Source organism: Chrysemys picta, chromosome 12, assembly GCF_011386835.1.
Source record: "Chrysemys picta bellii isolate R12L10 chromosome 12, ASM1138683v2, whole genome shotgun sequence".
Lineage (NCBI taxonomy): Eukaryota > Metazoa > Chordata > Testudines > Emydidae > Chrysemys > Chrysemys picta.
Window position 1 is genome coordinate 5,309,807 of NC_088802.1, and position 20,579 is coordinate 5,330,385.

The following is a 20,579-nucleotide window of genomic DNA, read 5'->3' on the forward strand; positions in this document are numbered from 1 at the left end:
GAAGGGCCGGCGAAGCTTGTGTCTGAGGACTAACCGTCGCCGTGGGAGAAGACCATTCCCACAGTCGTGGAGACGGAGATCTGCGCAGAGGAGACAGTCGGTGGGAGGATAACCGGTGCCGGCGATAAGATGACCTATGCCGCCCTCTGGGCGATCCATGTCGAAAGGGCAGAGACCGCGATTGCGGTGCCGGCGATCTAAGCTGTCCTACAGAAGACCTGGGTAGAAGCTGGAGATCTGGGGCGTCGAGCCGGAGAGCATTGTCTCAGCTCCAGGGACCAGCGGCGTTAGCTTGCCCTCTGGGGGGTCTTTTCGTCCGCCCTTGCAATTTCCTGCAATGCATGCGGTGCTGATGGCGCTGGTAGAGGCCTGTGCTCTCCAGGAGCTGGGAAACCCTGGGAAGCTGTCGGCCCTGCCGTGAGTCTGGGTCCCCTACCACTCCCAGGTGTCGGTGGTGAATCCCTCAGGGGGGTAGGGAGTCCCATTGGGGAGGCACTCCCATTTGGCTCTGGTCTGGGTAGGAGGCCCGAAATGGGTCCTTTGCCCAATGCCCTTTGGCCCTTCTTGGCATGCTATGCCTGGGGGAGAAGTCCCCAACAGGACTCTCACTTCTAACTACACTTAAATACTTAACACGAACTACTATAAACAAACTATTTACAAAGCCCTAAGGCTCGAAGACTGAGGAAACAAAACAACTAACTCTTGCTAGCCAAGGGAAAGAGGCGCTCCGACTAACCACCATGGGTGGTAAAAAGGAACTGAGAGGGTGTAGGGCCAGCGGCACCTAATATATCGACGCATGAGCACGGCGCTCAAAAGGGCACCACAGCCGACCCTACAATACCGCTAAGGCAAAAATCTCTGACAACTGCGCCTGTGGGCAAGTGCACACCTAGAATGGAATTAACATGAGCAACCAATCAAAGAGGAATAATATTGTAGCCATGGGATGCAATATACGTACATGAACAGTTCTGAAAAAGAGGCAAATGTTGCTCTCTGATTTTTCAAAATGCTCATTTTTAAACTCTCATATGCCTATTGAGACGCACTGCCCTCCTCTCCCCAGCCCATCTGGTTTGCCTCAACCACTATTTAAAAATTCTAAATTACAACAGAGAAAAGGATCTACTTTTCTTTTCTTTTTTTCCAGTTACATTATTCACTGAAGTAGCGTAAGTTAGATCGATTTACCAGGGTAATGTAGACCAGCCCTCTTTCTACCTGGCCCCTGCTGTAAGTTACAGGGGGCTTAGGGCTGCAAAGCAGAGAGTGGCCACAGTGTAATTCAATCTGTATATGTCCCAGGATGGCCCCCAATCCACCCCTACTCTAAGGGTTGCTGTAGAGCCCCTGTGCCAACCTCACACGGACGGGAGGCTCCCTTGCACCGGAGCTATTTTCTGGGGTCTGTTTCCAGGCACATTAAGGCCCCTTTGCTCTGACAGAGCAGCATAAAAGGGCCTGACAATCAGGCCCATGGAACCTTTCCCCACCTCTCCCCACAGATGTGATTAGAGATCCTGGAATCACAGGAGGGTACCAGGGAATCCAGAGTCCTCCAGTGCTATGATGCAGCTCTTCACACCCCATCTCCTCCCTCCTAAAGATCAGAACTAACTGAGCACTAGAAAATCTGCTTTGAGAGAAACATCACTCCATGACTCTGTGTAGTCACAGAGGTGAGGACCCCACAAACTTCTCACGCTGGTCTATCAGGGGGACTTCCAGACTGCACAGTGCTGGCCCCGAGGCTGTTGAATAGCTAACGTGTGTGATGCTTACTTAAGACCTTTGGACACTTAACATTTTTCTTTTGACTTATACATTTCTGTTTTATCTCCCTACTTCATATTTTTGTATGTTGAACTTTTTCCCATTTTTATTGTACCACTTGTGCATTCACTAATATTGTAGCCATGGGATGCGATGTATGTACATAAAGAGTTCCAAAAAAGAGGCGACATGTTGCTCTCTGATTTTCCAAAATGCTCATTTTTAAACTCTCAGATCTATACTGAGACACACTGCCCTCCTCTCCCCATCTAATTAGCGCCAACCACTATTAAAAAATTCTAAATTATGACAGAGAAAAGGATCTACTTTTCTTTTCTTTTCTTTCAAGCAAAGATCTGTGTAGCAACCAGTAAGATGGTGTTCGGCTCCTGTCAAAAGCAAAATTGAAACAAAACTTCAACTGTGGTGCTGCTAATGAGCCACCATCATTCATATGAAATCTTTCACTTCATCCAAGACATTTACCTTCATCTGAGTCCTCAGGGGGTAACCACCATGTGACTAGAGGAAGAAAAGGATGAAAAAAAGATTAAATATCACGTCCTCATGTTTATGAATATATTCACAGAGTTCAGATTCCAAAATGCAAAGAAAACAAACCGTCCATCAAATCTGACTGTCCCAGAGGACAAAGAAAGTCGGCCTGCGGCATCATGGGATACTTTTGGAGGACTCCCGGAGGACGAGTCCAGTGGGGCTGCATCTACACTGCAAAGCAATAAAGCTTGGACCATCCATCCCTGTGGGATCCTGGGTCCGAGCCCGATTTGTGTGGAGACAGACGGGGGTTACTCCAGGATTCACCCAGCTCTGAGTGGGGCACAGCTCTCAGATCTGAGCAATGCACACAGGGATTTACGCAGGGTTACCATATTTCAAATTCCCAAATAGAGGACAGTGCCAGGGGGAGAGGGAGGAGGAACTGGGGAGGTATAATTGGGGGGGGGGGGGTTCTAGAGGGCTATTTAGGGGGTGCTGGAGAGGAAACCTCTGACCTCACTCTTGAGATCGGGGGCACTGTTGCTCCCTGTTATGGTGGAAGGGCGACTGGGGCAGGCCCGGGACGCAGTGTCAACCCGTCAGTCAGCACCTCCCAATGGCAGGGAGCTGGGACCTGGCCCTGTCACTCTTCCCGGTCAGGTTCTGAGGCTCCATAGTAGGGTCAAGCAGCCCGGCCGAGAGACGCTCGGTGGTTCCGCTTACCTTGCTCCGGGACCTGGGAATCTAGAGCACTGAGAGCGGAGTCCGTGTGGGATAATGAATCGACGGGCAGACATCTTTTTTTCTGATCTGCAACAAACAAGGAAAACTCCTGGACATTTCTTCATATTTCAGAAATCTACTTGGATGGAGATCGGAAGACCAAAGCAGAAGCCCTGTCCGGGAAAACCCAGGCGTACGGGGTCCCTAGATTCACACCCCTGACAGATCCAGTTCAGTGACAGAGTGAAAAGTTCAGCTCAGCTGAGCCAGGCCTCCAAACCGAGAGTCTGATTCTAAGTTATTCCATTCTTGTGCTTGGGGGAAAGACAAGGGGGGTTAGAGGAACGTGGTTTTAAACCACCTTTGTCTTTCCTGCCGGTTACGTCTTCACTTGCCAGTAGATCGGCAGTGAGTGTCGATTTAGCGAGTTTGGGGAAGCATTCTCCCATCGATTTATGTACTGCACCTCCCCGAGAAGCACTAGGGAAGTCGGCGGGAGACGCTCTCCCGTCGACACAGCGCAGTGTCACCACCGTGGTAAGTGGATCTAACAACATCGAGTTTAGTTACGTTATTCGCTGAAGTTGCATAAGTTAAATCGATTTACCGCGGTAGTGTAGAACAGCCCTGTTTCTACCTGGCCCCTGCTGTAAGTTACAGGGGGCTCAGGGCTGCAAACCAGAGAGCAGCCACAGTGTAATGCATTCCGTGTATGTCCCAGCACGGCCCGCAAACCAACCCACACCTCAACGATTGCTGGAGAGCCCCTAAGCCAACTTCACACGGACTGAGGTGGCTCCCTTGCACCAGAGCTATTTTCTGGGGACTGTTTCCATGCACATTAAGGCCCCTTTGCCTTGTCAGAGCACTATAAAAAGAGCCTGTCAGCTGTAATCTTTCCCTATCTGCACCCACCTCTCCCCACAGGTGTGGTTAGAGATCCTGGCATCATGGGAAGGTCTCAGCAGATTACAGGGGATCCAGAGTCTCCCAATGCAATTGTGTAACTCCTCATGCCCCGTCTCCTTGCAGAGCACCCTCCCTCCTAAAGATCAGAGTTAGCTGAGCACTAGAAAAATTGCTCCTCCAGAGACAACATCATCTCTCCTTGGTTGTGTGTAGTCGCAGAGGTGAGGACGCCACACACTTCTGAGTGATGCACATCTCATGCTGATCTATCTCACTGATCATCTCACTGCTGGCCCGAGGCTGTTGAATGGCTAAAGTGTGTGATGCTTATACATTTGACTTATACATTTCTGTTTTATCTCCCTACTTCCTAATTTCGTATGTTGAATTTTTCCCCATCTTTATTGTACCACTTGTTCATTCACTAAAAAACGGTTACCTACCTTTAGTAACTGTTGTTCTTCGAAATGCGTTGCTCATGTCCATTCCATTCCAGGTGTGCGCATGCCCACGTGCCTGCCCGGTCGATTTTTGCCTTAGCAGTATCCGAGGGGTCAGCTGTGGCGCCTTCTTTAGTGCCGTGATCATGCATCAGTATATCAGGTCCCGCTGGCCCTACGCCCTCTCAGTCCCTTCTGGCCGGCAACTCTGGCCCTGCAGATCTCCTGAATCGGCACATGGGTCAGGAAGGCTGCCAATGAGGCCTGCGCCCTAATCGAGTGGGAAGTGACAGTCGCCAGGGGAGGCACATTTGCCAGATCATAGCAGTAATGGATGCAGGCCGTGATCCAAGAGGAAATCCTTTGAGCGGATACTGGGCAACTTTTCCTCCTGTCCTTCACCGCAAGAAACAACTGCGTTGACTAGTGAAATGGCAAGCGCCCTCCTGATGTCCAGGGTGTGAATCCTGCACTCCTCCTCTGAGTTATAAGGCTTCAGAAAGAAAACAGGCAAGTATGTGTCCTGCCCAGTATGAAACTGGAAAACGACCTTGGGCAGGAACGCTGGGCGCGGCCACAGCTGGATCTTGTAGAATACCGTACAGGGTGGCTCCAAGGTAAGCACTCTGATTTCAGAGACCCTGCGGGAAGCTGTGAGCTTGACCAGGAACTAAACCTTCCAGGAGAGGAGGAGAAGGGAGCCGGAAGCCACCGGTTAGAAGGCGGAACCCATGAGCCGTGACAGCACAGGGTTCAGGTCCCAGGGAGGGATGGCCTCACGGACATGAGGACAAAGACGCTCCAGACCCTTTCAAAAACAGACCGTTGTGTTTTGAGCGAAGACCAACCTGCCCGGGAGTGGAGGGTGGAAGGCCAAAATAGCGGCCAAGTGGACCTTAACTGAAGACAGGGACAACCCTTGGAGCTTGAGGTGCAGAAGATAGTCCAGGATTGCCTGCAGCAAAGCCTTTTTGGCTCGGATACCCTGGTCCGAGGTCCAGCACGTGAACCTTTTCCACTTAGTCGGGTAAATCGTTCTGGTGGAGGACTTTCTGCTACCCAACAAGACCTGTTGGACACAGGCCAAGCATTCCCGTTCTTCTGCATATAGCCATGAAGTAGCCATGCTGTCAAGCACAGCGCCGCCAGGTTCAGATGCAGAAGACTGCCGTGGTTCTCAGACAGGAGGTCCGGCCAGAGCGGCAGCTGCAGCGGGGCAGCTACCGAGAGGTCCAGCAGAGTGCCCAACCAGTGCTGCCGAGGCCATGCGGCGGCCATCAGGATCACCTTCGCCCTGTCCCGTTTGATCTTCACGAGAACTCTGTGGATTACTGGCATAGGTAGGAAGGCGTATATCAGCGCCCCCAACCACGGGAGCAAAAAGGCGTCCGACAGGTAGACCCTGTCCATCCCGCGGAGCGAGCAGCACACGTGACATTTCCTGTTATGACGGGACACAAACAAGTCCACCTGGGGACTTTTCCCACCTCTGGAAGATTACACTGACCACCTCTGGATGGAGTGACTACTAATGGTGAGACAAGAAGGTCCTGTTGTGGCGATCTGCTAACACATTCCAGGCTCTGGAGAGATGCGCGACTACCAGATGGACAGCATGCTGCACACAGAAGCCCCAAAGGCGGAGAGCTTCTTGGCAAAAGGCCGATGACCTGGCGCCGCCCTGCCTGTTGATGTAATACATCACAGCGACATTGCCCTTCAGGTGGAGCAGGAAAGCCTGGCAGGCCAGGCAAACCGCTCTGACCTCCCTGACATGTTGTTATACCAGAAGAATGATTTCTGTATTAATACCATATATTTTAGACCAAAGTAATTTTATATATTGAATTTAGTATTATATAGTTTAAAGATCCCAAAGTAATGTTAATTAGAAGGCCTTTCCTTTCTTTCTTTCTTTCTCTGTGAGCAGTTTGTGAGGCCAAACTGCTAATTGTGTCAGTACATTCTGGGACAGAGAGTCTGTTCTCAGAAGAGATAGGACCTTGCAAAAACAACTGTTCCCCGGAATGGCACACACAGACTCCCATCCTTCTCGCGTTCTTTATCTTGCTTGTTATGTATGGTATATGGTAAGGGGGTTAAGCAGTTTCGTTACACCCTAAGAGCTGTTAAAGTGAGAAGAGAGATATGTTGGAATAAAGCTTGAGAATCCATGTGAATGGATGTTGTGTGTAAATAGAAGATGAATGGTTAGGGGTGCCAGCCTAGGAGTTACAACTTCAGTATCGATTGGCTGAAGAATGCGCTAAGTGGAGATAACTAGATGACCCCCGGAGGTCAGACTGGAATCCACCCACCAGCCTCACGGATGGGAAAACCAAAGAACAAGATAACATCTGGCAGCCATCACGGAGCTGTCAGGAATGTGCCATCTGCCAATTGATGCAGCAACAGCATGATGAAGCCATCTCCATAGACTGGCATAGGAATAAACTCCTATAAAAACAGACCCTAAAGACTAAGGACTTTGAGTCTGGTTCTGCAACCACCCTCTAGGAGCATCGGATGCACATCTGACAAAGACTCGGCTCCACCCTCATGCCCAGGTTCCCTGGCCAGTAACTTGGCATGAGCAATCTCTAGACTGGTAACTATAACAACTTTGCAGAACTTGTATGTGTGTGTGTGTGGAAGTGAATGGAATGTAGTAAATATGTCTGTCCACTTGCTTTGCTTCTGTTAATATTTTGTGTGAGTACATGGGATAGACTATTTATGATTACTTGTTTACTGTGCTTTTTTTTTTATTCGCAATAAACGTGGCATTTTTGTCTTATTCCCTTTTAAAAGATCCTGTTGGGTTTTATTTTATTGGTATAACAGACATTTATATGAAGGGACAGATTGTCCCGTGTCCAGCAGCCTTGCGTGCTGGGCTTGCCCAGGTGCGCTCCCCAGCCCAGGTACGAGGTATCGGAGACCAGGGTCAGTGAGGGTACAGGGCCATAAAGGGAACTCCCTCCGACACTGATCCGGGGCTCAACTGCTAATCCAGGGCCAACCGGATGTGATCCAGTACCCTGACTATCCGGTCTATATTGTGTCTGCTGGGGATATAGACCGACGCCAACCATGCTTGCAGTGGTCGGAGATGGAGTCAGGCGTAACAGACCACGTACGTACATGCACCTATGTGGCCTAACAACCACAGGCAAGTGTGAGCAGGGGTGAGCGGGTGGTTCTTCACATGGGAGATCAGGTCCCACATGGCCTGAAAACGCACTTCAAACTGTCCCAATGAACTCTATCCATTGTAACGGCCTTAGGGTCAATTTCTTTCTGTTTATCAACAGACCCAGGTCACGGCAGGTGGAACACACCAGATGGAGGCTCCTCTGCACCTGTTCCCGAGATCTGCCCTTCATGAGCCAGTCGTTGAGATACACATAGACCTGAACCCACCCCCTCCCGACGGCTCAGGTAAGCACCACTGGCGCCATACATTTTGTGAACACTCTCGGGGCCGACAAGAGACCAACAGGGCAGCACTGGGAACTGGAAATGGTAAGCGCCCACTATAAAACAGAGGAATCGTCTGTGTCCTGGGATGATGGAGATATGCAAATAAGCATCCTTCAGACTGAGAGCGACATACCAGTCTCCCAGACCCAGGGAGGGGATTCAGAGATTCATAGATTCTAGGACTGGAAGGGACCTCAAGAGGTCACCGAGTCCAGTCCCCTGCCCTCATGGCAGGACCAAATACTGTCTAGACCATCCCTGACAGACATTTATCTAACCTACTCTTAAATATCTCCAGAGATGGAGATTCCACAACCTCCCTAGGCAATTTATTCCAGTGTTTAACCACCCTGACAGTTAGGAACCTTTTCCTAATGTCCAACCTAAACCTCCCTTGCTGCAGTTTAAGCCCATTGCTTCTTGTTCTATCCTTAGAGGCTAAGGTGAACAAGTTTTCTCCCTCCTCCTTATGACATCCTTTTAGATACCTGAAAACTGCTATCATGTCCCCTCTCAGTCTTCTCTTTCCCAAACTAAACAAACCCAATTCTTTCAGCCTTCCTTCATAGGTCATGTTCTCAAGACCTTTAATCATTCTTGTTGCTCTTCTCTGGACCCTTTCCAATTTCTCCACATCTTTCTTGAAATGCGGTGTCCAGAACTGGACACAATACTCCAGTTGAGGCCTAACCAGCGCAGAGTAGAGCGGAAGAATGACTTTTCGTGTCTTCTTCACAACACACCTGTTAATACATCCCAGAATCATGTTTGCTTTTTTTCAACAGCATCACACTGTTGACTCATATTTAGCTTGTGGTCCACTATAACCCCTAGATCCCTTTCTGCCGTACTCCTTCCTAGACAGTCTCTTCCCATTCTGTATGTGTGAAACAGATTGTTCCTTCCTAAGTGGAGCACTTTGCATTTGTCTTTGTTAAATTTCATCCTGTTTACCTCAACCCATTTCTCCAATTTGTCCAGATCATTCTGAATTATGACCCTATCCTCCAAAGCACTTGGAGGATGACGGAAGTCAGGGAGACCATGCGAAACTTCAACTTCTTGAGAGACTTGCTGAGGTGCCGCAGGTCTAGAATGGGTCTTAGGCCCCCTTTTGCTTTTGGGATTAGGAAATAACGGGAGTAGAACCCTTTTCCTTCCATGCCCTGAGGGACCTCCTCCATTGCCCCCAACTGCAGGAGGTTCTTGACCTCTTGAACAAGAAGTTGCTCATGTGAAGGGTCCCTGAAGAGGGACAGGAACAGGGGTGGCAGGCAAGAATTGCAGGGTGTAACCCCGATACAATCTCTAGTACCCAATGGTTCAAGGTGACCCACAACCAGGCCAAATCATAGGGACAAAGACAGTTGAGGAAAGAACAAGGTGGATCATGCAGCCTCACATCCGTCTGCTCTGCAGAGTCCATTCCCATCAAAGGGGAGATCTTGGACTGAGGCCTGTATCTCCTGGGACAGGCCGGTGGTCTGAAGCCAGAAGTTGCACCTCATAATCACCGCTGACGCAACCACCCTAGCAGCTGCAACAGCTGTGTCCCATACCATCCGAAAGGAGCACCTTAACGCTGCCGTGCCCTCCTCCATCAGGGCCCCAAATTCCTGGGCTGAGTCCTGGGGCAGGAACTCCTTGAACTTATTGAGCGAGTCTCACAAGTTAAATCTATAACTGCCCAAAAGTGCCCGGTGATTAGCCATCTGGAACTGAAGGCTGGCTGTTGAATAAATCTTCCTTCCAAAAACGTCCAGATCTTGGCCTCCTTATTTCTGGGGGTCGAATTGCTTTGCCCGTCTGGATGGAAGATGGAGTTTGCCAGGGGGCTTTGGCTATTTTTAAAGACCCCATCGTGTACTGGGAGCACGACACGGGAGGGGGTAAATGCCAAGAGTATATTAAACAGGGTGTCCACCTGTTCGGCCATCTCCTCCACCTCCAGGCCCAAGTTCACGGCCACCCTACGAAGCAGGGCCTGGTGTTCTTTAAAATAGTCCGGTGGGCTGGCATAAGGGCACCCAGCTACCGCCTCATCCAGGGACGAGGAGGATGACTGGGTCACCAGGGAGGTCCCGGGGCATCGTCCCCCATGGGGAGAGGGAGTTTCGGGGTGGGCCCTCGCTCCTCTACTCCGGCCTCTGAGTGCGCTTTATACACTGAGCTCGGTGATGCCAGTTGTTGCTGTGAGGTGACAGCCAAAGAATGGAGCGAGGGAGGCATCGGCATCACATACATGCCCCATGCCCTCCAGTAGGACCTCTGTGCCGGTCACTGACCATGTTGACAAGTTGGCATCGTGGAGGTTGATGCAGCCTCAGGTGCCCAGTTGCACCGGTGTTGAATCGGCAAAGGGCTGAACTCCATTTCTATGCCGGAGGAATCACCTTCTGGTGCCCACGGAAGGGCCGGCGAAGCTTGTGTCTGACGACTAACTGTCGCCGTGGGAGAAGACCGTTCCCACAGTCGAGGAGACGGGGATCTGCGCAGAGGAGACAGTCGGTGGGAGGATAACCGATGCCGGCGATAAGATGATCTATGCCGCCCTCTGGGCGATCCATGTCGAAAGGGCAGAGACTGCGATTGCGGTACCGGCGATCTAAGCTGTCCTACAGAAGACCTGGGTAGAAGCTGGAGATCTGGGGCGTCGAGCCGGAGAACATTGTCTCAGCTCCAGGGACCAGCGGCGTTAGCTTGCCCTCTGGGGGGTCTTTTCGTCCGCCCTTGCAATTTCCTGCAATGCATGCGGTGCTGATGGCGCTGGTAGAGGCCTGTGCTCTCCGGGAGCCGGGAAACCCTGGGAAGCTGTCAGCCCTGCCGTGAGTCTGGGTCCCCTACCACTCCCAGGTGTCGGTGGTGAATCCCTTAGGGGGGTAGGGAGTCCCATTAGGGAGGCACTCCCATTTGGCTCTGGTCTGGGTAGGAGGCCGAAATGGGTCCTTTGCCCAATGCCCCTTGGCCCTTCTTGGCATGCTATGCCTGGGGGAGAAGTCCCCAACAGGACTCTCACTTCTAACTACACTTAAATACTTAACACGAACTACTATAAACAAACTATTTACAAAGCCCTAAGGCTCGAAGACTGAAGAAACAAAACAACTAACTCTTGCTAGCCAAGGGAAAGAGGCGCTCCGACTAACCACCATGGGTGGTAAAAAGGAACTGAGAGGGTGTAGGGCCAGCGGCACCTAATATATCGACGCATGAGCACGGCGCTCAAAAGGGCACCACAGCCGACCCTACAATACCGCTAAGGCAAAAATCTCCGACAACTGCGCCTATGGGCAAGTGCACACCTAGAATGGAATTAACATGAGCAACCAATCAAAGAGGAATAATATTGTAGCCATGGGATGCAATATACGTACATGAACAGTTCTGAAAAAGAGGCAAATGTTGCTCTCTGATTTTTCAAAATGCTCATTTTTAAACTCTCATATGCCTATTGAGACGCACTGCCCTCCTCTCCCCAGCCCATCTGGTTTGCCTCAACCACTATTTAAAAATTCTAAATTACGACAGAGAAAAGGATCTACCTTTCTTTTCTTTTTTTCCAGTTACGTTATTCACTGAAGTAGCGTAAGTTAGATCGATTTACCGCAGTAGTGTAGACCAGCCCTCTTTCTACCTGGCCCCTGCTGTAAGTTACAGGGGGCTTAGGGCTGCAAAGCAGAGAGTGGCCACAGTGTAATTCAATCTGTATATGTCCCAGGATGGCCCCCAATCCACCCCTACTCTAAGGGTTGCTGTAGAGCCCCTATGCCAACCTCACACGGACGGGAGGCTCCCTTGCACCGGAGCTATTTTCTGGGGACTGTTTCCAGGCACATTAAGGCCCCTTTGCTCTGACAGAGCAGCATAAAAGGGCCTGACAATCAGGCCCTGGAATCTTTCCCCATCTGCACCCACCTCTCCCCACAGATGTGATTAGAGATCCTGGAATCACAGGAGGGTCCCAGGGAATCCAGAGTCCTCCAGTGCTATGATGCAGCTCTTCACACCCCATCTCCTGCCTCCTAAAGATCAGAACTAACTGAGCACTAGAAAATCTGCTTTGAGAGAAACATCACTCCATGACTCTGTGTAGTCACAGAGGTGAGGACCCCACAAAGTTCTCACGCTGGTCTATCAGGGGGACTTCCAGACTGCACAGTGCTGGCCCCGAGGCTGTTGAATAGCTAACGTGTGTGATGCTTACTTAAGACCTTTGGACATTTAACATTTTTCTTTTGACTTATACATTTCTGTTTTATCTCCCTACTTCATATTTTTGTATGTTGAACTTTTTCCCATTTTTATTGTACCACTTGTGCATTCACTAATATTGTAGCCATGGGATGCGATGTATGTACATAAAGAGTTCCAAAAAAGAGGCGACATGTTGCTCTCTGATTTTCCAAAATGCTCATTTTTAAACTCTCAGATCTATACTGAGACACACTGCCCTCCTCTCCCCATCTAATTAGCGCCAACCACTATTAAAAAATTCTAAATTATGACAGAGAAAAGGATCTACTTTTCTTTTCTTTTCTTTCAAGCAAAGATTTGTGTAGCAACCAGTAATACGGTGTTCGGCTCCTGTCAAAAGCAAAATTGAAACAGAACCTCAACTGTGGTGCTGCCGATGAGCCACCATCATTCCTATGAAACCTTTCACTTCATCCAAGACATTTACCTTCATCTGAGTCCTCAGGGGGTAACCACCATGTGACTAGAGGAAGAAAAGGATGAAAAAAAGATTAAATATCACATCCTCATGTTTATGAATATATTCACAGAGTTCAGATTCCAAAATGCAAAGAAAACAAACCATCCACCAAATCTGACTGTCCCAGAGGACAAAGAAAGTCGACCATCTCCTCCTCCTCCAGCCTATTTTCCAAAATGTTCACTTTTAAACTCTCAAATCCCTATTGAGACACACTGCTCTCCTCTCCCCAGGCCAACTGGTCAGCCCCAACCATTATTGAAAAATTCTAAATTATGACAGAAAAAAAGAATCTACATTTTTTTTTTGCAAAGATTTGTGTAGCCACTAGTAATATGGTGTCAAATGCAAAACTGAAACTAAACCACAACCGTGGGGCTGCTGATGAGCCACCATCATTCCTATGAAACCTTTCACTTCATCCAAGACATTTACCTTCATCTGAGTCCTCAGTGGGTAACCAGCTTGTGACTAGAGGAAGAAAAGGATGAAAAAAAAGATTAAATATCACGTCCTCATGTTTATGAATATATTCACAGAGTTCAGATTCCAAAATGCAAAGAAAACAAACTGTCCACCAAATCTGACTGTCCCAGAGGACAAAGAAAGTCGGCCTGCGGCATCATGGGATACTTTTGGAGGACTCCCGGAGGACGAGTCCAGTGGGGCTGCATCTACACTGCAAAGCAATAAAGCTTGGACCATCCATCCCTGTGGGATCCTGGGTCCAAGCCCGATTTGTGTGGAGACAGATGGGGGTTACTCCAGGATTCACCCAGCTCTGAGTGGGGCACAGCTCTCAGATCTGAGCAATGCACACAGGGATTTACGCAGGGTTACCATATTTCAAATTCCCAAATAGAGGACAGTGCCGGGGGAGAGGGAGGACGAACTGGGGAGATATAATTGGGGCGGTTCTAGAGGGCTATTTAGGGGGTGCTGGAGAGGATACCTCTGGCCTCACTCTTGAGATGGGGGGCAGTGTCGCTCCCTGTTATGGTGGAAGGGCGACTGGGGCAGGCCCGGGACGCAGTGCCAACCCGTCAGTCAGCACCTCCCAATGGCAGGGAACTGGGACCTGGCCCTGTCACTCTTCCCGGTCAGGCTCTGAGGCTCCATAGTAGGGTCAAGCAGCCCGGCCGAGAGACGCTTGGTGGTTCCGCTTACCTTGCTCCTGGACTTGGGAATCTAGAGCACTGAGAGCGGAGTCCGTGTGGGATAATGAATCGATGGGCAGACATCTTTTTTTCTGATCTGCAACAAACAAGGAAAACTCCTGGACATTTCTTCATATTTCAGAAATCTACTTGGATGGATATCGGAGGACCAAAGCAGAAGCCCTGTCCGGGAAAACCCAGGCGTACGGTGTCCCTAGATTCACACCCCTGACAGATCCAGTTCAGTGACAGAGTGAAAAGTTCAGCTCAGCTGAGCCAGGCCTCCAAACCGAGAGTCTGATTCTAAGTTATTCCATTCTTGTGCTTGGGGGAAAGACAAGGGGGGTTAGAGGAACGTGGTTTTAAACCACCTTTGTCTTTCCTGCCGGTTACGTCTTCACTTGCCAGTAGATCGGCAGTGAGTGTCGATTTAGCGGGTTTGGGGAACCACTCTCCCATCGATTTATGTACTGCACCTCCCCGAGAAGCACTAGAGAAGTCGGCGGGAGACGCTCTCCCGTCGACACTGCGCAGTGTCACCACCGTGGTAAGTGGATCTAACAACATCGACTTTAGTTACGTTATTCGCTGAAGTAGCGTAAGTTAGATCGATTTACCGCTGTAGTGTAGACCAGCCCTCTTTCTACCTGGCCCCTGCTGTAAGTTACAGGGGGCTCAGGGCTGCAAAGCAGAGAGCAGCCACAGTGTAATGCATTCCGTGTATGTCCCAGCATGGCCCGCAAACCAACCCACACCTCAACGATTGCTGTGGAGCCCCTAAGCCAACTTCACACGGACTGAGGTGGCTCCCTTGCACCGGAGCTATTTTCTGGGGACTGTTTCCATGCACATTAAGGCCCCTTTGCTCTGACAGAGCACTATAAAAAGAGCCTGACAGTCAGCTGTAATCTTTCCCTATCTGCACCCACCTCTCCCCACAGGTGCAGTTAGAGATCCTGGCATCATGGGAAGGTCTCAGCAGATTACAGGGGATCCAGAGTCTCCCAATGCAATTGTGTAACTCCTCATGCCCCGTCTCCTTGCAGAGCACCCTCCCTCCTAAAGATCAGAGTTAGCTGAGCACTAGAAAAATTGCTCCTCCAGAGACAACATCATCTCTCCTTGGTTGTGTGTAGTCGCAGAGGTGAGGACGCCACACACTTCTGAGTGATGCACATCTCATGCTGATCTATCTCACTGATCATCTCACTGCTGGCCCGAGGCTGTTGAATGGCTAAAGTGTGTGATGCTTATACATTTGACTTATACATTTCTGTTTTATCTCCCTACTTCCTAATTTCGTATGTTGAATTTTTCCCCATCTTTATTGTACCACTTGTTCATTCACTAAAAAACGGTTACCTACCTTTAGTAACTGTTGTTCTTCGAAATGCGTTGCTCATGTCCATTCCATTCCAGGTGTGCGCATGCCCACGTGCCTACCCGGTCGTCGATTTTTGCCTTAGCAGTATCCGAGGGGTCAGCTGTGGCGCCTTCTTGAGTGCCGTGATCATGCATCAGTATATCAGGTCCCGCTGGCCCTACGCCCTCTCAGTCCCTTCTGGCCGGCAACTCTGGCCCTGCAGATCTCCTGAATCGGCACATGGGTCAGGAAGGCTGCCAATGAGGCCTGCGCCCTAATCGAGTGGGAAGTGACAGTCGCCAGGGGAGGCACATTTGCCAGATCATAGCAGTAATGGATGCAGGCCGTGATCCAAGAGGAAATCCTTTGAGCAGATACTGGGCAACTTTTCCTCCTGTCCTTCACCGCAAGAAACAACTGCGTTGACTAGTGAAATGGCAAGCGCCCTCCTGATGTCCAGGGTGTGAATCCTGCACTCCTCCTCTGAGTTATAAGGCTTCAGAAAGAAAACAGGCAAGTATGTGTCCTGCCCAGTTTGAAACTAAAAACGACCTTGGACAGGAACGCTGGGTATGGCCACAGCTGGATCTTGTAGAATACCGAACAGTGTGGCTCCAAGGTAAGCACTCTGATCTCAGAGACCCTGCGGGAAGCTGTGAGCTTGACCAGGAACTAAACCTTCCAGGAGAGGAGGAGAAGGGAGCCGGAAGCTACCGGTTAGAAGGAGGAATCCATGAGCCGTGACAGCACAGGGTTCAGGTCCCAGGTAGGGACGGGGTCACGGACGTGAGGACAAAGACGCTCCAGACCCTTTCAAAAACAGACCGTTGTGTTTTGAGCAAAGACTGACCTGCCCTGGAGTGGAGAATGGAAGGCCGAAATAGCGGCCAAGTGGACCTTAACTGAAGGTTAACCTTGGAGCTTGAGGTGCAGAAGATAGTCCAGGATCGCCTGCAGCAACGCCTGTTTGGCCCGGATACCCTGGTCCGAGGTCCAGCACGTGAACCTTTTCCACTTAGTCGGGTAAATCGTTCTGGTGGAGGACTTTCTGCTACCCAACAAGACCTGTTGGGCATAGGCCAAGCATTCCCGTTCTTCTGCATATAGCCATGAAGTAACCATGCTGTCAAGGACAGAGCTGCCAGGGTCAGATGCAGAAGACTGCTGTGGTTCTGGGACAGGAGGAACGGCCAGAGCAGCAGCTGCAGTGGAGCGGCTACTGAGAGGTCCAGCAGCATGCCGAACCAGTGCTGCCGAGGCCATGCGTGGGCCATCATAATCACCTTCCCCCTGCCTCATCCAGGGACGAGGAGGATTACTGGGTCACCAGGGAGGTCCCGGGGCATTGTCCCCCGTGGAGAGAGGGGGTTTTGGGGTGGGCCCTCGCTCCTCTACTCCGGCCTCTGAGTGCGCTTTACGCACCGAGCTCAGTGATGCCAGTTGTTGCTGTGAGGTGACAGCCAAAGAATGGAGCGAGGGAGGCATCGGCATCACATACATGCCCCATGCACTCCAGTAGGACCACTGTGCCGGTCACTGACCATGTTGCCAAGATGGCATCGTGGAGGTTGATGCAGCCTCAGGTGCCCAGTTGCACCGGTGTTGCATCGGCAAAGGGCTGAACTCCCTTTCTATGCCGGAGGAATCACCTTCTGGTGACCACGGAAGGGCCGGCGAAGCTTGTGTCTGACGACTAACCGTCGCCGTGGGAGAAGACCGTTCCCACAATCGAGGAGACGGGGATCTGCGCAGAGGAGACAGTCGGCGGGAGGATAACCGGTGCTGGCGATAAGATGACCTATGCCGCCCTCTGGGCGATCCATGTCGAAAGGGCAGAGACCGCGATTGCGGTGCCGGCGATCTAAGCTGTCCTACAGACCACCTGGGTAGAAGCTGGAGATCTGGGGCGTCGAGCCGGAGAACATTGTCTCAGCTCCAGGGACCAGCGGCGTTAGCTTGCCCTCTGGGGGGTCTTTTAGTCTGCCCTTGCAATTTCCTGCAACTCATGCGGTGCTGGCCGCGCTGGTAGAGGCCTGTGCTCTCTGGGAGCCAGGAAACCCTGGGAAGCTGTCGGCCCTGCCGTGACTCTGGGCCCCCTACCACTCCTGGGTGTTGGTGGTGGACCCCTCAGGTGGGTAGGAGGCCCCATTGGGGAGGCACCCCCATTTGGTTCCGGTGTGGGTGGGAGGCCCGAACTGGGTCCTTTGCCCGATGCCCCTTGGCTCTTCTTGGCATGCCATGCCTGGGATGGGGGGAAGTCCCCAACAGGACTCTCACTTCTAACTACACTTAACAACTACTTAACACAAAATACTATAAACAAACTATTTACAAAGCCCTAATGCTCAAAGACTGAAGAAACAAAACAACTAACTCTTGCTAGCCAAGGGAAAGAGGCGCTCCGACTAACCACCATGGGTGGTAAAAAGGAACTGAGAGGGTGTAGGGCCAGTGGCACCTAATATATCGACGCATGAGCACGGCACTCAAGAGGGCACCACAGCCGACCCTACAGATACCGCTAAGGGAAAAATGGCTGACAACTGCGCCTCTCGACAAGTGTACTCCTAGAATGGAATTAACATGCACAACCAATCGAAGAGGAATAATACTGTAGCCATGGGATGCGATGTATTTACATAAAGAGTTCCAAAAAAGAGGCGACATGTTGCTCTCTGATTTCCCAAAATGCTCATTTTTTAAACTCTCAAATCCCTACTGAGACACACTGCCCTCCTCTCCTCAGCCCAACTGGTCAGCCCCAACCACTACTGAAAAATTCTAAGTTATGACAGAGAAAAGAATCTACATTTCTTTTTTTAGCAAAGATTTGTGTAGCCACCAGTAATTTGGTGTTCGGCTCCTGACAAATGCAAAATTGAAACAAAACCTCAACTGTGGTGCTGCTGATGAGCCACCATCATTCATATGAAAACTTTCACTTCATCCCAGACATTTACCTGTGTCCGAGTCCTCTTCGGATGACGCCCGTTTGGCTAGATGAAGAAAAGGATGAAAAAGCTTTAAATATCATGTCCTCGTGTTTACGAATATATTCACATAGTTAAGATTCCAAAATTAAAGCAAAATGAAAAGAAAACAAACTGTCCACCAAATCTGACTGTCCCAGAGGACAAAGAAAGTCAGCCTGTTGCATCGTGGGATACTTTTGGAGGACTCGCAGAGCACGAGTCCAGTGGGGCTGCATCTACACTGCAAAGCAATACAGCTTGGACCATCCATCCCTGTGGGATCCTGGGTCCGAGCCAGGATTAGCCCGATTTGTGTGGAGACGGACGGGGGTTACTCCAGGAATCACCGAGCTCTGGTCTGGGTGGGGCGCAGCTCTTAGATCTCAGCAATGCACATGGGGATTCACGTAGGGTTACCATATTTCAAGTTCCCAAATAGAGGACAGTGCCAGGGGGAGAGGGAAAAGAACTTGGGGAGGTACAATTGGGGGGTTCTAGAGGGCTATTTAGGGGGTGCTGGAGAGGATACCTCTGGCCTCACTCATGAGGTGGGGGGCAGTGTCGCTCCCTGTCATGGTGGAAGGGTGGCTGGGGCAGGCCCAGGACGCAGTTCCAACCCGTCAGTCAGCACCTCCCCACGGGCCTCTCTCTCCCCCCATGGCAGGGAGCTGGGACCTGGCCAGTCTCTGAGGCTCTACAGCAGGGCCAAGCACCCCGGCTGAGATGCGCTTGCCTGTTCCGCTTACCTCCCACGCTGAGCCTACTGAGTTTGTCTTGGAGCCTGGTGGTCCTGCGGCGTAACCAAGGGCGGACCAGAGACATCTCTTTCTGATCTACAACAAGCAAGGAAAAATCCTGGACATTTCTTATTATTTCAAAAATCCACCTGGATGGAAATTGGAGGACCAAAACAGAGGCCATGTCTGGGAAAACCCAGACGTACGGTGTCCCTAGATTCAGGCCCCTGACAGAGCCAGTTCAGTGACAGAGTGAAGGGATCAGCTCAACTGAGCCAGGCCCCCAGACCCAGAGTCTGATTCTCAGTTATTCCATCCGTGTGCTTGGGAGAAAGACAAGGGTGGTTAGAAGGAGGTGGTTTTTACCACCTTTGTCCTTCCTGCCAGGTATGTCTTCACTTTCCAAAATGCTCATTTTTAAACTCTCAGATCCCTATTGAGACACACTGCCCACCTCTCCCCAGCCCATCTGGTCAGCCCCAACCACTATTAAAACCCTCAAACCTTAAAAACTAAAAAATACAACCTAAAGTTACATAAACATCTCTGAAACCAAGACATAATTCCCACAATAAACAGAAACATTTTCACTGATTAGCAGCCAAACAACCTTAAATCTGCTTCTGTACCACCAATACTCAGCGCAACTGACTCATCCTTTCTGACAGACTTGGTGCTCTCATTGGGTATGTTACTCCTGGGGGAATTGTGCGCCAAAAATTTAAAATTCTACACACGTTTGAAAATTCTGCATATTTTGTCAAAATAGTACAATATAATCATGCCAGTTACGATTATTTTGGTAATTTATTTCAAAATATCTGTCAGCAGGTATGTCTGTAACAATACAGACCTAAAAAAAGATTCTGGGAATTTTTTATTTTTTTTTGACAAATAAATTCCTTACTAGGCATATTAATACAGAATTTTGTGTGATTCATTTAAATTACAATACAGAACTATATTTTCTGGACTTGTCATAAGCAGTGCAAAGGCTTGGGGGAGTCCGGGATAAGGGAGGAGGAAGGAGCGAACCTGGAGAGTTTGGGGTGTGGGTTGGAGGTTTTTCTTGTGGGGGGGAGATTGTTAGGGAGTTGGGAAGCCTCCCCCATGCAGACCTGGCTGACCCCAAGCCTCTCCCTTCAGTCAGGCACATCTGCCCCTGTCCCCGCACCCCTCATCCCCATGGGTCTCTGCAGTCCTCCCGACCCCAGGCTCAACGCTGTCACCCCACTTGCTCATGAGCCCATGCCCCAGTCTGTTCCTCCCCACTAGCCCTTTTGAACCTGTCTGTGACCCTCCCCCAGCAGCCGTGTTTTCCCCACTCCGTCCTAACCTGGCTACGTGGGCAGGGAGCTGTGATGAAGGTCTTACTCCTGGGGGAATTCTGCAGACCTGGGCATAGATTTTTTTATTTTCCTGCATAAAATACATTTTGCCTAAGAAGTGCTGCTGTTCCATCTTTTGCTCACCAGAGGGCGCTGTGGTGCCAGAACAGCTGGCTACATGCTGGCTGTTCTAGCACCATAGCGTCCTCTGGTGGGCAAAAGGCAGAACTGCAACACTTAGGCAAAATGTATTTTATGCAGGAAAATAAAAAAATTATACGAGACAGATGAATTCTGCGCAGCCACAGAGGCGCATAATTTCCCCAGGAGTAGTATGTCTACACTGCAATGTAAGCCCAGGGTGAGCAGAACTCGGGTTAACAGACCCTGGGTTTGTTAACTTAGGGCTTGAGCATCTACACTGGGACCCACATAGGAATTCTTGAATCCTGGGTCCCAACCAGGGGATCCAG

At 50.3% G+C, this 20,579-nt stretch overlaps 2 protein-coding genes across 2 annotated transcripts in view; one reads left to right on the plus strand and one right to left on the minus strand.

Annotated features, from left to right (window-relative positions):
- LOC135974842 (uncharacterized) overlaps window positions 1-20,579 on the plus strand; it is an 86,712-nt gene that overhangs the window by 16,391 nt on the left and 49,742 nt on the right. The gene's annotated exons all lie outside the window — the stretch shown is intronic.
- LOC135974910 (tripartite motif-containing protein 10-like) overlaps window positions 1-20,579 on the minus strand; it is a 55,198-nt gene that overhangs the window by 15,936 nt on the left and 18,683 nt on the right. Inside the window, exons 7-13 of the mRNA XM_065564163.1 lie at window positions 18,788-18,874; window positions 18,030-18,065; window positions 13,717-13,803; window positions 12,985-13,020; window positions 12,517-12,552; window positions 3,004-3,090; window positions 2,266-2,301 (exon numbers count right to left, since the gene is read on the minus strand). Of these exons, the coding sequence (XP_065420235.1) occupies window positions 2,266-2,301; window positions 3,004-3,090; window positions 12,517-12,552; window positions 12,985-13,020; window positions 13,717-13,803; window positions 18,030-18,065; window positions 18,788-18,874 (405 nt within the window). The remainder of the gene's footprint in view (window positions 1-2,265; window positions 2,302-3,003; window positions 3,091-12,516; window positions 12,553-12,984; window positions 13,021-13,716; window positions 13,804-18,029; window positions 18,066-18,787; window positions 18,875-20,579) is intronic.